Source organism: Ornithorhynchus anatinus, chromosome 3 (assembly GCF_004115215.2).
Source record: "Ornithorhynchus anatinus isolate Pmale09 chromosome 3, mOrnAna1.pri.v4, whole genome shotgun sequence".
NCBI classification, from domain to species: domain Eukaryota; kingdom Metazoa; phylum Chordata; class Mammalia; order Monotremata; family Ornithorhynchidae; genus Ornithorhynchus; species Ornithorhynchus anatinus.
The window spans coordinates 119435548-119451506 of NC_041730.1; the positions used below are offsets into that span (position 1 = coordinate 119435548).

Genomic DNA, 15959 nt, shown 5'->3' on the forward strand with positions numbered 1-15959 from the left:
CTCCCAAGTGTTTAGGAAAATGCTCCGCATTCAGTAAGCGCTCGATAAATACGACTGAATGAATATTCCAGGCGTTGTACTAAGTGCTGGGACAGATACAAGCTAATGAGGTTGGTCGATAGTCTACGTGCCATATAGGGCTCACCGTCTTAATCCCCATTTTACAGATAAAGTAACTGAGGCACAGAGAAGTGAAGGTCCCACAGTGGATACGTGGCGGAGCCAGGATTAGAAAGCAGGTCCTCTGACTCCCAGGCCCCGTGCTCTTTCCGCCTCTTTAATATGGGGTTAAGGAGAAGAAAGACAGGGGACAGGGAGCAGCAGTGCAACTCTTTCTCAGTGGCAAGGGCCCAGGCTTAGGAGTCAGAGACCGTGGGTTCTAATGCTGGCTCCGTCACTTGTCTGCTGTGTCACCTTGGGCAAGCCACTTCCCTTCTTTGTGCCCAAGTTACCTCATCTGTAAAATGATGATGAAGACTGTGAGCCCCACGTGGGACAACCTGATCACCTTGTATCTACCCCAGGGCTTAGAAAAGTGCTCGGCACGTAAAAAGCGCTTAAATACCATCATTATTATTATTATTACACTGATGGCAGAATGAGAGAGAACACACAAAGACCATTATTCCCCAGGGCCTATCCTTAAATGGCACTACAGTTTAGCCCTAGCTCATTCGATACAATGTCCTGGCACCGTGTACGGACAGAGAAAAAGGCACCTCGTCCATGGGAACCAAGGAGACCACAGCCCCCATAAAGTTGGTATTTCGGGGGGCAGTGCCACCGGTTTTTCCGAGGCGCAAACCCACTCTATCTGCACAGGAATGCGAACCGAAATGCACGTCACTACAATAGTTGGATTCTGTCAGCAGCCCTGAAAGCTCCAAATAAGCTGACTGGGGCAGAGACTTTCCCAAATTTGAATTGTATCTGGAATGGGATTCTCAAAAGGAAAAACCCAGGAAACAACTCATTATTATGACCATTCTGTGATTCACACAGCCGTTTACGGAGCGTGCTAATCAAAACATTCAGACGACAGAATCCCCCATCTGATTCCCTCTCAAGGACTGGTAAAGAATCAACACCCTCCGTAATTACATCCCAAGACAGTATTGGCAATTTCAGTTTCCCAGGGTCTGTATGAGCTGGGAGAGAAGGAAGAGCGGGCGAGGTGGCTCTTCAGAGTACAGAGGTAGGCGGGAAAGTGAGCCTAATGACAGACTACCGTATCCCGCAGGAGGATCTTAAACTAAACTGTTGATGTTGCCAGGGACAAAGTCAGATATTGGTGCTGATCTCACGGTCATGAAACATCCTCATACCTATTACACTTTAACATATCCCAGACATATGAAATGATTTTGCACCAGAAACCAAATAGGATTAGTGCCAGAAGCAAATCCGTCGTGTCTTTTGCTTAAAGAGCCCTTTTTAAAAAATGGGCTCTTAAAACAAAGCTCTGTTTGGAGATCAATGGTTACTCGGCAGAAATGCAAACCGAGACATTTCCACCTTAACCACTAATAAAATATATTTCCAGGTTTCCTTCACAAATGTTACAGATTTACCTCGGGAGTTTGACAGAGATTACAAGCTCAAAGAAATCACTCGATTTCAAGAAATTTCCTAGAAAGATCACTGAGGAGCTGACATTCTGGGAACCGTTTGGTTTTTTCTGTTTGTTTGTTTTGTGTTTTTATTTTTTCTAAGGGGATGACGGTAGCATGAGACACTTTTTTGGAGGATTTGATCACCTTGCATTGAACTTTCCACACAGAATGACTCAGTACACAAATACACTAATTCTGTCATTTTGTTTCTTGGCCTCATCCATTTATAATAAGCTTCACACTGCTAGACTCCCTATTTATTATCTTAAAATCATTCTCAGCTACTGTGAAAGCCAGCTTTAGCTTTAGGAGGAAGGTTCAAGTAAAATCTCTGCAGGCATAAAAATTATTGTATAAGAAACCCTATTTCAAATATTTCTGTTCTGAATAGCTTAATGAAGATAATAAAAATTACACCAGATTCAACTTAAAAAAAATACCTGGTTCTTTTTCCATTCATCTTTCCTTTACCCTTTAGGACAAAAATCACAACAGTAAAATGCTCGACTGTATTACAACACAGCATCAAACAAGTGAGATCAATCCACTGCGAAGCCTTTAGAGAATTTATTCAAAAAAAGCTTATTTTTTAATAACTGACAGGCTTAATTATCCTCTTCGGTTATTTAGGAATGCTATGACTAGCACATATGTGTATCTATGGATTCTGAGAAAATCTGATTAAAAAAACAAACAAACCCTAAAAAGGTTTTAATCACATATTAGCACTGAGATAGTAGCTATCTTTCTAAATCTAGTTTCCCTTGTCAAAATTATAATGCAAGGGTGAATTCTAGTTAGCGCACAAATCCTACCTTAATTTAAAATTTAAAATGCTATTTAGACGATTAAGTTCTTGTAATGTTTAACCAGTAATAAAGAATGAAACACTGTTTTCAGTGTTCTACATTCCGCTTCTATCCTGCTGCTTTAAAAATGTCACTTGTCAACAGAAGACACAAAAATGCCAATCGTAATTAAAACTGTTACTTTCAAAAACATCTCACAGTTGAGAATCATTCTGCATCCCCTGAATTTCCATATTCAAAGCTAAAAGAAGCCAGGTGGGAAGTATGGGGATTAGGGTTCCAAAGAGTTCTATGACCGTTTTAAATAAATCATACTTTACAAGAAGATATTTTTAAAATAAAAATTCAACCTACAACATTCGTTGCTTTAGTTTATTTTTCGGTCGTCCAATAGGTTTTGCATATCGTCGTTTTATTTGTGCAGCTTTCTCATGAAGCAGTTTTCTTCCCTTTTTCTTTGGTCTGCAGACTTGGCAAATCCACATTCCTGGATTGATACAAACGAAAGAGATGATTTTATTTGAACATGCATCCAGTTTGCATTAGATTTGGAAGGAACTACCATGTAAGGAAACAGATCACAAAAAGTTCTCTGTTTCTCAGAAAAAAATGGAGGCCATTTTTCACTCCTACAATCCAATTCTGTCTTTTTTAAAAGAAAAAAAATTGTCAAAATGGTAGAGATAACTTTGGGAAATGAATAATTCATTCAATTGTATTTATTAAGCACTTACTGTGTGCAGATCACTGTACTAAGCGCTTGGAAAGTACAATTTGGAAACAAATAGAGACAATCCCTTCCCAACAACGGGCTCCCAGTCTAGAATCTTTACAGGTTTGGGGGACGTTGACTTTATTATTCATTCATTCATTCATTCATTCATTCAATAGTATTTATTGAGTGCTTACTATGGGCAGAGCACTGTACTAAGCGCTTGGAGTGAACAAGTCGGCAACTGAGACAGTCCCTGCAGTTTGACGGGCTTACGGTCTAATCGGGGGAGACGGACAGACAAGAACGATGGCAATAAATAGAGTCGAGGGGAAGAACATCTCGTAAAAACAATGGCAACTAAATAGAATCGAGGCAATGTACAATTCATTAACAAAATAAATAGGGTAATGAAAATATATACAGTTGAGCAGACGAGTACAGTGCTGAGGGGAGGGGAAGGGAGAGGGGGAGGAGCAGAGGGAGATGGGGGGAAAAGAGGGTTAAGCTGCGGAGAGGTAAAGGGGGGGTGGTAGAGGGAGTAGAGGGAGAAGAGGAGCTCAGTCTGGGAAGGCCTCTTGGAGGAGGTGAGTTTTAAGTAGGGTTTTGAAGAGGGGAAGGGAATCAGTTTGGCGGAGGTGAGGAGGGAGGGCGTTCCGGGACCGTGGGAGGATGCGGCCCGGGGGTCGACGGCGGGATAGGCGAGACGGAGGGACGGTGAGGAGGTGGGCGGCAGAGGGGTGCGGGGGTGGGCGGTAGAAAGAGAGAAGGGAGGAGAGGTAGGAAGGGGCAAGGTGATGTAGAGCCTTGAAGCCTAGAGTGAGGAGATTTTGTTTGGAGCGGAGGTATTACCCAACGGAGTTTATTGGATAGATGATTTAAATCATGATATCTTACATTTCATCCTTCTTCCCAACATTTGCGGTTCGGACAGGCATTCTAGCCTTTTTCATTCATTCAATAGTATTTATTGAACGCTTACTATGTGCAGAGCACTGTACTAAGCACTTGGAATGTACAAATCGGTAACAGAGAGAGACAGTCCCTGCCCTTTGACGGGCTTACAGTCTAATCGGGGGAGATGGTCAGACAGTCTTTTATTTTTATCTCTATGTTAAGTCAGTTAAGAGCAGAACAATCAAATGACTTGACCAAGAGCCTCAGAGTGAAAAATAAGGTCCAATGTTATCACATGGCAAATCTTTTACAAAGCTTTCACAGCTACCTTAAAGGGAAGTGTCCTAACCCATTTCTATTTTGGAAGAAAATGGAAAGAGAGCTTGACTGTTTTCCATGAAAGAGTGAAAACTTCAACTGTTCTAAAGTAGGGTTCTGGGGGCCACTGTGGGGCACTGGGGTGCTGTAACAGTGCCAAGAATATAATAAGTGAACATAAACCTCTGAAATAGATTAGGATTAGGAAGAAACTTTTTTTCCACAGTAACTTGAAAAGGCAGCCAGATCTTTAAACGTTCACCAGAACCAGTCAATTAGTCTGAATTGTTTTCTGATAGCTCAAAAAGGGGACCAAAAGAAGGCAAGAAGTTTACAATGAGTAGCCGGGAAGACATTTAGGGATAAAGAGGGCAAAAAGTTCCTCCACGTTTAGAACAAATAAAAAGTAGTCAGGGCTACTTCCCTTAGTCTTTATATGCTGACCGAGGTCAGTGATTTTGAAATTTATCAAACTCTTATACTACAACTTAAATTCAGAATTTGATTTTGAAAACATGTAGCCCAAATCAGAAAAGGTTATTTTAAGTTTGCTTGTCTAAGGGAAATACGGTCAAATCCACGATAAGAATGGAAAATTTCCAACGTTGCTAACAGTTGGCTCAATTGAGCTGTCCAGTTGAATTACCAAGGGACGGCTACGAATTTAGATTGTTACCAATCAAAAAGTTTGGAAACTACTGTATTAGACAGACGTCGCTGTGAAGACAAAGAGGGAAGTGCAAGTTAACCTGGTGGTAATAAGTTTAAAGATTATTCAGTAACTAAATTTAAAACAAACAAACAGCAGCAACAGGACAGGAAATGTCATGGCAGCCCAGGGACGCTCTAACCACTGGGCGAAAGGGCTGCAGGTTGGGTCCCACCGCTCTCCGAAGAGTTACCTCTTCTTTCCAAACACCCCCTGCCTTTCCCTTCTTCCCTCACCTCCACCGAGACAGGGCTAATGACTGCCCTGGCGTGAATAAAGAGAGAAATGTGTGTGGAAACGAGGGAGCAGTTGAGCTTCAGGGAGGGAATAAAGAGAGAAATGTGTGTGGAAACGAGGGAGCGGGTGAGCCTCAGGGAGGTGAGGAAAAAGTACGTCTGACATGGGGGGAATGTTCTAGGCCTCCAATCCTCCGGGATCGGCCAGGTCTTCAACCAATCGATCGATAGTATTTATTGAGCACTTAGAGAAGCAGCGTGGCTCAGTGGAAAGCGCCCAGGCTTGGGAGTCAGAGGTCACGGGTTCTAATCCTGGCTCCTCCACTTGTCAGCTGTGGGACTTTGGGCAAGTCACTTAACTTCTCTGGGCCTCAGTTACCTCATCTGTAAAATGGGGATGAAGACTGTGAGCCCCATGAGGGACAACCTGATCATCTTGTTTCCCCGCAGCGCTTAGAATAGTGCTTTGCACATAGTAAGTGCTTAACAAATACCAACATTATTATTATTAGTGTGTGCACGGCACCGAACTAATCAATCAATGGAACGAACTGAGCGCTAGACTGTAAGCCTGCTGTGGGCGGGCAATGGGTCTGTTATATTGTACTCTCCTAAGTGCTTAGTGCAGTGCTCTGCACACAATAAGTACTCAATAAATTTGACTGACACTGCTTACTGTGGGCAGCACTGAACTGATCGATCAATCAATGGTATTTATTGAGCGCTTACTATGGGCACAGCACTGTACTAAGTGGTTGGGAGAGTACTCCCCCACAGAGTTGGCAGGCATGTTAACCTGCTCACGACCAACTTAGTCTCATCTTGGAAATGTCAATCTGACCTAATGGAATCCTCTGCTCTATGCAGGGAGGGTCTATATCAACTTCATCAAAATCAAACAAGATCGAGGAACGTGTGTTCGGTGTTACGTAAGGGAGTTTTGAGCTGTTACGTACCGTGTCCCGCCCCGGGTTCTAACCCCCACCTCACCGTGGGGCGGGAGGGGAGCGAAACCCCGGGGAAATCTCTGGTAGGACTATCCCATCAGTGGTGGAGGTTTCTGACCAAAGAACCACTCATGGTGTCTTGCGTAGTATACGGGATCTACAGGAATCCTGAAAATGGCTGTTTAAGTGATGACGGCTATTGAGGCGAGCAGGAGACCATAAGCTCTAGACGGTAAGACTATAGACTGTAAGCTTATTGCGGGCAGGGAATGTGTCAGTGTACTCTCCTAAGCGCTTAGTACAGTGTTCTGCACACAGTAAGCACCGGACAAATACGACTGACTGACTGACGAGCCCCCTGACGGCCGCCAGCTTGGTCTAGGGTGCTGCGGTCAGCCTCGGCACTAGGCCGTGGTAACGATGCAGCGTGGCCGAGTGGACAGAGCCCAGGCCGGGGACTCAGAAGGTCATGGGTTCTAACCCCAGCTCTGCCATTTGTCTACTGGGTGACCTTGGGCCAGTCACTTCTCTTCTCTAGGCCTCAGTTACCTCATCTGGAAAATTCATTCAGTCGTAACTGAGCGCTTACTGCGTGCAGAGCACTGTACTAAGCCCTTGGGAAGCACAGTTCGGCAACAAATAGAGACAATCCTTGCCCACAACGGGCTCACAGTCTGGAAGATAAGGCTCAGGGTCTGGAAAATAAGGATTGAGACTGTGAGCCCCATGTGGGACAGGGACTGTGTCTAACCCGATTTGCTTGTATCCATCCCAGGGCTTAGTCCAGCGCCTGGCACTCACATAGTAAGCATTTAAAAAATACCACAATTATTATTATTAATACCAGTCATTCAGTCAATAGGATTTATTGAGTGCATACTGTGTGCAGAGCACTGTACTGAGCGCTGGAAGAGTACAATATAAAATTAAACAGACACAATCCCTGCCCACAATGAGCTTAGAGTCTAGAGGGGACCGCGACTGTGTGGCTCTTGGCAACGTGTGGCACCCCTGCCCACTTTTCACCCGGCAGGAGTGGTAAAGACAATGGATTGTGAGTGGCACAGCATGAATGAGCACCAAGAGAATCAATTCCGTTGGGCAGGTTTTCCATAATAATAATAATAATAATAATAATAAATTGTGGTATTTGTTAAGCGCCTACTAAGTTCCAGGCACTCTACTAAGCACTAGGGTTGACACGAGCAAACCAGGTTGGACCACAGTCCTTGTCCCACGGGGGGCTCAGAGTCCTAATCCCGGTTTTACAGATGAGGAAACCGAAGCACCGAGAAGTTAAGTGAGGTGCCCAGGGTTACACGGCAGACAAGTGGCGGGGCCGGGATCAGAACTCAGGTCCTTTTGACTTCCAGGCTCGTGTTCTATCCATTAGGCCAGGCTGTTTCTCCAGAAACAGGCTTGTTCATGATCGGAGATGCCCTCATCATTACATAAATCCTAAAGAGAGATTTTTAACACAGAAATACTCACCTTTGGGCATTCTGGAAAGCGGTGGGTCACAACACTCCATATGGAACCCTCTATCACAAGAATCACAAAAAAGCATATTTTCCTGAAATACAAAAAAAAAAAAATCCCTGATACCGAACACCATTCCAAAAATTGAAAAAACAACACATAAATCATTTTGGTTTTTCCACGTTAGCAACGATCAAATAAAACTAGTCTAAATGTTACTGAGTTAGACGTTGCACACTCTTTTATTTTAAAAGAAAAATCACCTGCAGCAAAGAGAAATTATACAGAATGAGAGACGGTTATCCTTCTACAAATTCTCCTTAATCCACCGAAAGAATTATCTGATAAAAGAGACTTTAAATGTGAACTTACTGCATTTTTGCCTTGGATTCTACATGCGCTGCATGTCTTGCATTCAATACACTGCCATCGTAAGGCTTTTACATTTGTTGTTAACTCAGGACAGAATTTTAAACATGACGGATGTCCTGTAAAAACAGAATGTGAATGGTTTGGTATTAATGGAGCTTAAAAAACTCTCAGTAAATTTCTGACCCTCTCCCCACAACCTCTGTAACACACGCTTTGTAGAAAATGGCATCCCGGGTAATGATTAAAATGAAATGATGGCTATTCCATTTTACATTCCCTTCATTCATTCAATAGTATTTATTGAGCACTTCCTATGTGCAGAGCACTGTACTAAGCGCTTGGAATGTACAGTTCGACAACAGATAGAGACAATCCCTGCCCAATAACGGGCTCACAGTCTAAAATGGGGAGACAGGCAGCAAAGCAAAACAGAACAAAACAAAACAAGACAACATCATCAAGATAAATAGAATTAAGGAGATATACACCTCATTAACGAAATAATTAGGGTAATAAATAATATATACAAATAAGCACAGTGCTGAGGGGAGGGAAGGGGGAAAAGCAGAGGGCGGGGGGGAAGGGGAGGGGAGGAGGAGCAGAGGGAAAGGGGGATTCAGTCTTGGAAGGCCTCCTGGAGGAGATGAGCTTTCATTAGGGCTTTGAAGAGGGGAAGAGAGTCAGTTTGGCGGATGTGAGGAGGGAGGGCGTTCCAGGACAGTGGTAGGATGTGGGTTTGAGAGGGAAGATAAGGAGCTCAGTTTTAGACATGTTGAGTTTTAGGTGGCGGGCAGACATCCAGGTGGAGACGTCCTGGAGGCAGGAGGCGAAACGAGCCTGGAGGGAGGGGAAGAGGACGGGAGGAGATGTAGATTTGGGTGTCATTCGCTCTCCTGGAACATAAGCAAAAGTATTTGATAACTTGGAAGAGATCGGATACCTCTGGTCAATGCTACGGGCATAGCGTATGACATGTGCACCTGTGAGTATGACTAGAAATGCAGCAACACATACATAACACCTATTGGTACCCTCTGCTCCTCCCCCTCTCCCTTCCCCTCCCCTCAGTACTGTGCTCATTTGTATATATTTTTATTACCCTATTTATTTTGTTAATGAGGTGTACATCCCCTTCATTCTATTTACTGCGATTAAGTTGTCTTGTTTTTGTCCACCTGTCTCTCCCCTGATTAGACTGTAAGCCCGTCAATGGGCAGGGATGGTCTCTATCTGTTGCCGAACTGTCCATTCCAAGCACTCAGTACAGTACAGTACTTAGAGAAGCAGCGTGGCTTAGTGGAAAGAGCACGGGCTTTGGAGTCAGAGGTCATGGGTTCAAATCCCGGCTCAGCTACTTGTCAGCTGTGTGACTTTGGGCAAGTCACTTAACTTCTCGGTGCCTCAGTTACCCCATCTGTAAAATGGGGATTAAAACTGTGAGCCCCACGTGGGACAACCTGATTCCCTTGTGTCTACTCCAGCGCTTAGAACAGTGCTCGGCACATAGTAAGCGCTTAACAAATACCAACATTTTGCTCTGCACATAGTAAGCGCTCAATAAATACTACTGAATGAATGTTTGCAACTTCCTTAAGAGTGAGGTGCATGTCTTTTCCTCTACCGCATTTTCCCAAATGCCATTTTAGTTTCCACCTCGTCCACTCACTACACTCTCAATCCCTTGAGGAAAGGGACCAAGTCTACTCATCCTATTGCACTCTCCCAAGTAGACTCTAGACCCCGCAGTCCTATAATGCTCGTTTGGTGCTGTGACTTACTTCAAATCTCCAGTAGCTACCCCACATGGCCTTGGGGAAAAGCCAAGCAGGAAATAAACATGGAATGAAACGCTTCACCACCAGACACATCCTGAACTTGAGATGGCCACGTATTATCTAGACTATAAGCTCCTGTGGGCAAGCAAATGGTCTATCAACTAACTCGCTCCTACTGTACTCTCCCAAGAGTTTAGTTAATACTCTGCATGCAGTAGGCACTCAATAAATACCATTAATTCCTAAGTGCTGAGTTCACTAATTCATTCATTCAACTGTCCTGTTTGAACACTTACTGTGTGCAAAGCACTATACTAAGCGCTTGAGAGAGTACAATACAACAACAAACGGATACATTCCCTGCCCACAGAGCTCACAGTCTAATGGGGGAGATAAACATTATTATAAATAATAATAATAATATTAATGTTGGTATTTGTTAAGTGCTTTCTATGTGCCAAGTGCTGTTCTAAGCGCTGGGGTAGATACAAGGTCATCAGGTTGCCCCACTTGAGGCTCACAGTCTTAATCTCCATTTTACAGATGAGGTAACTGAGGCACGGAGAAGTTAGGTGACTCGCCCACAGTCACACAGCTGACAAGTGGCAGAGCCGGGATTCGAACCCAAGACCTCTGACTCCCAAGCCCGGGCTCTTTCCACTGAGCCACGCTGCTTCTCTACAAGGTAATCAGGTTGGATACAGTCTCTGTCTCACACGGGGCTCACGCTCTTAATCCCCATTTTCCAGATGAGGTCACTGAGGCCCAGAGAAGCGAAGTGACTTGCCCAAGGTCACAGCAGACAAATGGCGGAGTCGGGATTAGAACCCAGGTTCTTCTGACTCCTAGGCCAGTGCGCCATCCACTAAACTACGCTGCTTCCTCTCTGGCCAACTGGTCTTTCTGCCCTCCCGCTGGTTTCTAGACAAGATTCCCAGACACAGTCTGTCCCACAGAGGGCTCTCACTCTTAATCTCCATTTTAGAGATGTGGTAACTGGGGCCCAGAGAAGGGAAGTGACTTCCCCAAGGTCACACGGCGGACAAGCGGCAGAGCCGGGATTAGAACCCACGAGCTCACCTCCTCCAAGAGGCCTTCCCAGACTGAGCTTCCCCTTTTCCCTCTGTTGCCTCTCTGCCCCCCCTTCACTTCCCCTCAGCTAAGCCCCCTTTTCCCCCCTTTCCCTCCGCTCCTCCCCATCTCCCTTCCCCTCCCCTCAGCGCTGCGCTCGTCTGCTCATTTGTATATACTTTTATTACCCTATTTATTTTGTTAATGAGATGTACCTCCCCTTGAATCTATCTATTGCTACTGTTTTGTCTGTCTCCCCTGAGTAGACTGTAAGCCCGTCAATGGGCAGGGATGGTCTCTATCTGTTGCCGAATTGTCCATTCCAAGCGCTTAGTACAGTGCTCTGCACAAAGTAGGCGCTCAATAAATACTATTGAATGAATGAATGAACTTCCAGGCCCGCGCCCACTAGGCCACACTGCTTCTCCAGTCTTTAGCGTGGGGCTGAGGGAGGCCCCTCGTGCCCAACCCTGGTGCCCGGTGAGGCCGGGAAAGACGGAGCTGGTAGCGACATCCTCCTCCTCCTCCTCCTGCCGGCAGGGGCAAGAGGTGGAGCCGCCCTCTTCGTTCCACCTCTGGACCCGTGCCAGTTCCTCGGGGCTGGGGTCGGTTTGCCGTGGCTGTGCTCTACCCCTTCCTCTCCATCTCCATCTGTGAGAAGCAGTGTGGCTTAGCGGAAAGAGCCCGGGCTTGGGAGTCAGAGGCCGAGGGTTCTAATCCCAGCTTCTCCACTTGTCTGCTGTGTGACTCTGGGCAAGTCGTTTCACTTCTCTGTGCCTCAGTGACCTCATCTGTGAAATGAGGATTAAGACTGTGAGCCCCACGTGGGACAACCTGATCACCTTGTATCCCCCCAGCGCTTAGAACAGTGCTTTGCACGTAATAATGTTGGTATTTGTTAAGCGCTTACTAGGTGCCGAGCACTGTTCTAAGCGCTGGGGTAGACATAGGGGAATCAGGTTGTCCCACGTGGGGCTCACAGTCTTAATCCCCATTTTACAGATGAGGGAACTGAGGCACAGAGAAGTGAAGTGACTCGCCCACAGTCACACAGCCGACAAGTGGCAGAGCTGGGATTCGAACTCATGAGCCCTGACTCCAAAGCCCGTGCTCTTTCCACTGAGCCACGCTGCTTCTCCACGTAGCAAGTGCTTAACAGATACCAACATTATTATTATCCAAATTGTTATCATGCGGGTCCAAGCACTTAGCATATCCCACCTCAATTCTGGCATGAGCCACCTCGCTGATCACCCTGCCTCCAGGCTCCCCCGACTCCAGTGCATTTTTCACTCTACTACCCAGATCTTTTTTCTACCAAAAAAAAAAACTGTTCTGTGCATTTTTTCCATTTCTCAAAAACTCCTGAAGGTTGCCCACCCACCTCCACGTTACAATAACGATAATAATGATGGTATTTGTTAAGCACTTACTGTGTGCCAAGCACTGTTCTATACCCTGGGGTAGATACAAGGTGATCAGGTTGCCCCACATGGGGCTTACCGTCTTAATCCCCGTTTTACAGATGAGGCAACCGAGGCACAGAGAAGTTAAGTGACTTGCCCCAAGTCACACAGCTGACAGGTGGCGAAGCCAGAATTAGAACCCATGACCTCTGACTCCCAAGCCCCGTGCTCTTTCCGCTAAGCCATGCTCCTTCTCACCGTCCCCTTGATTCTATTTATCGTGATTAAGTTGCCTTGTTCTTGTCTGTCTCCCCCGATTAGATTGTGCGCCCGTCAAAGGGCAAGGACTGTCTCCATCTGCTGCCGATCTGTACATTCCAAGCGCTTAGTACAGTGCTCTGCACATAGTAAGTGCTCAATAAATACTATTGAATGAATGAATGAATGAATGAATCCCGGCTCTGCCACTTGTCAAGTGACTTCACTTCTCGGTGCCTCAGTTACCTCATCTGTAAAATGGGGATGAAGACCGTGAGCCTCACGTGGGACAACCTCATTCCCCTGTATCTCCCCCAGTGCTTAGAACAGTGCTCTGCACATAGTAAGCGCTTAACAAATACCAACACTAAGCAGCGTGGCTCAGTGGAAAGAGCACGGGCTTGGGAGTCAGAGGTCATGAGTTCGAATCCCGGCTCTACCACTTGTCAGCTGTGTGACTGTGGGCGAGTCACTTCACTTCTCTGTGCCTCAGTTACCTCATCTGGAAAATGGGGATTATCTGTGAGCCTCACGTGGGCCAACCTGATGACCCTGTATCTACCCCAGCGCTTAGAACAGTGCTCGGCACATGGTAAGCGCTTTACAAATACCAACAACATTATTATTATTACTATTGAATGAATGAATCAAACAGAAAGTCCTTAGCACTGGCTTTAAGGCACTCAAATCAGCTGTCCTCCTCCCACCTAATCTTGCTCATCTCCCACCATTACCCAGCCCCCGCCATGGCTTCTCTAATGCCAACCTACTTAGTGTACTTTGATCTTGTCCCTCTCACCACCAGAAACTGGCTTGGGGCCTCCTTCCGGCCTGGAGCTCTCTCCCACTTCTATCTGACAGAAGTGTATATTCTAAGCGCTTAGTAAAGTGCTCTGCGCATAGTAAGCGCTCAATACATACTTTTGAATGAATGACATACCACGGCTCTCCCCATCTCCTTAGGTTGCTCTAACCCCGCTGCTTAGCACCTAATATGTGCTTAATAAATGCCATCGATGTGTATAAAAGTGCTACGGGGCCCGGGGGGAGGGGGAAGGGGCTGTGAGTTCTCCAAGTGCTTAGGTGTTTGTTTTATGGTATTTGTTAAGCGCTCCTTACGTGTCAAGCACTGTTCTAAGCTCTGGGGTAGATAACAAGCTTATCGGATTGGACAGAGTCCCGGTCCCACGTGGGGCCCACAATCTAAATACGCACAGTGGAAATGCTGAAGTGTCAGGTTGACTGAAAAGAGAAAGTGTTACATACAACTGAGATCTGTTCTCCTGAATCACACAACTGGAAAGGGTAGGGGGTGGCCCTCAGCTCTTTCTCCTTTCCTTCCCTCGTCCGAGCATCTCCCCCGCCACCCAAGACAACGGCCACTGCCCCGTTGTCCCCTACCTTTCTACCATCTTCCCTGATACACAGAGATAATAATAATGTTGGTATTTGTTAAGCGCTTACTATGTGCAGAGCGCCGTTCTAAGCGCTGGGGTAGATACAGGGTCATCAGATTGCCCCACGTGAGACTCAGAGTCTTAAACCCCATTTTACAGATGAGATAACTGAGGCCCAGAGAAGTGAAGAGATTTGCCCACAGTCACACAGTTGACAAGCGGCAGAGCCGGGATTCAAATCCATGACCTCTGACTCCCAAGCCTGGGCTCTTTCCACTGAGCCACGCTGCTTCCCTATGGATGCCACGCTGAACATGCTTCACTACACCAGGAGGTCATAGATAAGGAGAGAACTTGGAGGATCAAGAAGGTGGAGAATGGAGAGATGAGTGGTGGGGTGGAGCGATGAACCCAACGGTAAATATTTCTCAGCTGATATTTCAAAAGGAAGAAAACAAAGCACTCCAAGCCAGCCTGCACTCTTCGCTCCTCTAGCGTCAGCTTACTCACCGTGCTCTCATCTCATCTATTTTGCTGCTGGTCTCTCCCATATTCTCCCTCTGGTCTGGAACCTCCTCCCCTTCCATATACGCCAGACCACCCCTCTTCCCCACCTCATTCGAGTCAAGCTTCCCCGATTAAGCCCTTATTTCCCCCACTCCTCCCTTCTCCATCATCTATGTACTTGGATTTGTACACTTCGGACACTTCATATTCGCCTCACAGCACTTATGTCCGTATCTGTAATTTATTTGTTTTGATATTCCTCCCTCTCTAGCCTGTAAACTCGTTGCGGGAAGTGTCTATCAACTCTTTATATTCTTATAGAGAGAAGCAGCATGGCTCAGTGGAAAGAGCCCAGGCTTGAGAGTCAGAGGTCATGGGTTCTAAACCCGGATCCACCACTTGTCAGCTGTGTGACTTTGGGCAAGTCACTTAACTTCTCTGGGCCTCAGTTACCTCATCTGTAAAATGGGGATGAAGACTGTGAGGGACAACCTGATCACCTTGTATCCCCCCAGTGCTTAGAACAGTGCTTTGCACATAGTAAGTGCTTAATAATAATATTAATAATGTTGGTACTTGTTAAACACTTGCTATGTGCAGAGCACGGTTCTAAGCGCTGGTGGAGATGCAGGGTAATCAGATTGTCCCACATAAGGCTCACAGTCTTAACCCCCATTTTACAGATGAGGTCACTGAGGCACAGAGAAGTGAAGTGACTTGCCCACAGTCACACAGCTGACAGGTGGCAGAGCCGGGATTCGAACCCATGACATCTGACTCCCAAGCCCGGGCTCTTTTCGCCATACCAACATTATTACTATATTCTATTCTCCCCAGTGCTTAATACAGTGCTCCGCACAGAGTATGGGCTTAATAAATATAATTGACTGATTGAGTTTCTGACTCTGTGATTGATACTCACCACAAAGACCTAGACGGCCTAAAATTAGGTAAATCCTCACTTGTGACAGTGAGGTCACATCGCACCAGGGAACTCATATTCTTAACAAACCGTGGTAGGGGATGAATAAGGAACACGTCGGAGCTGGTGACTTGAATGTCCAATTAATCCGATATCTGGAGCTCAGATGTCTTCTGGAAGCATCCAGAAGACAGCCCTGCCCTTTCCGTGAGCAAATTTTGAAGAGCTGAATGTAGAGTGAATAGTAAATCTCATTGTGGGCAGGGAATGTGTTTGTGTACAACCATTGGTCTTGTATTCTCCCAAGCGCTTACTTCAGTGCTCTGCACACGGTAAGCACTCAAAAACTACGATCGACTGACTGAATAAAGGACCGATTCCAAATTCTCATGCCTAATTTTAAGATGGCTGTTCAACTTTATATTAGGTTCGGATCTCACTTGGCATTCCTTGCAAGCAAACTGATCTTTCGGGCAAATAAAATCAAACCGAATTCTCAGGAGGTTACTACTATGCTCTCTCTGGGGAAAA

General features: G+C 45.8%; 1 protein-coding gene across 1 annotated transcript in view; it reads right to left on the reverse strand.

The window, feature by feature from the left end:
* The window catches only part of KAT6B (lysine acetyltransferase 6B), a 255301-nt gene that overhangs the window by 94633 nt on the left and 144709 nt on the right, over positions 1-15959 (reverse strand). Inside the window, exons 5-7 of the mRNA XM_029061133.2 lie at positions 8093-8208; positions 7733-7814; positions 2777-2909 (exon numbers count right to left, since the gene is read on the reverse strand). Coding sequence (XP_028916966.1) covers positions 2777-2909; positions 7733-7814; positions 8093-8208 — 331 coding nt within the window. The remainder of the gene's footprint in view (positions 1-2776; positions 2910-7732; positions 7815-8092; positions 8209-15959) is intronic.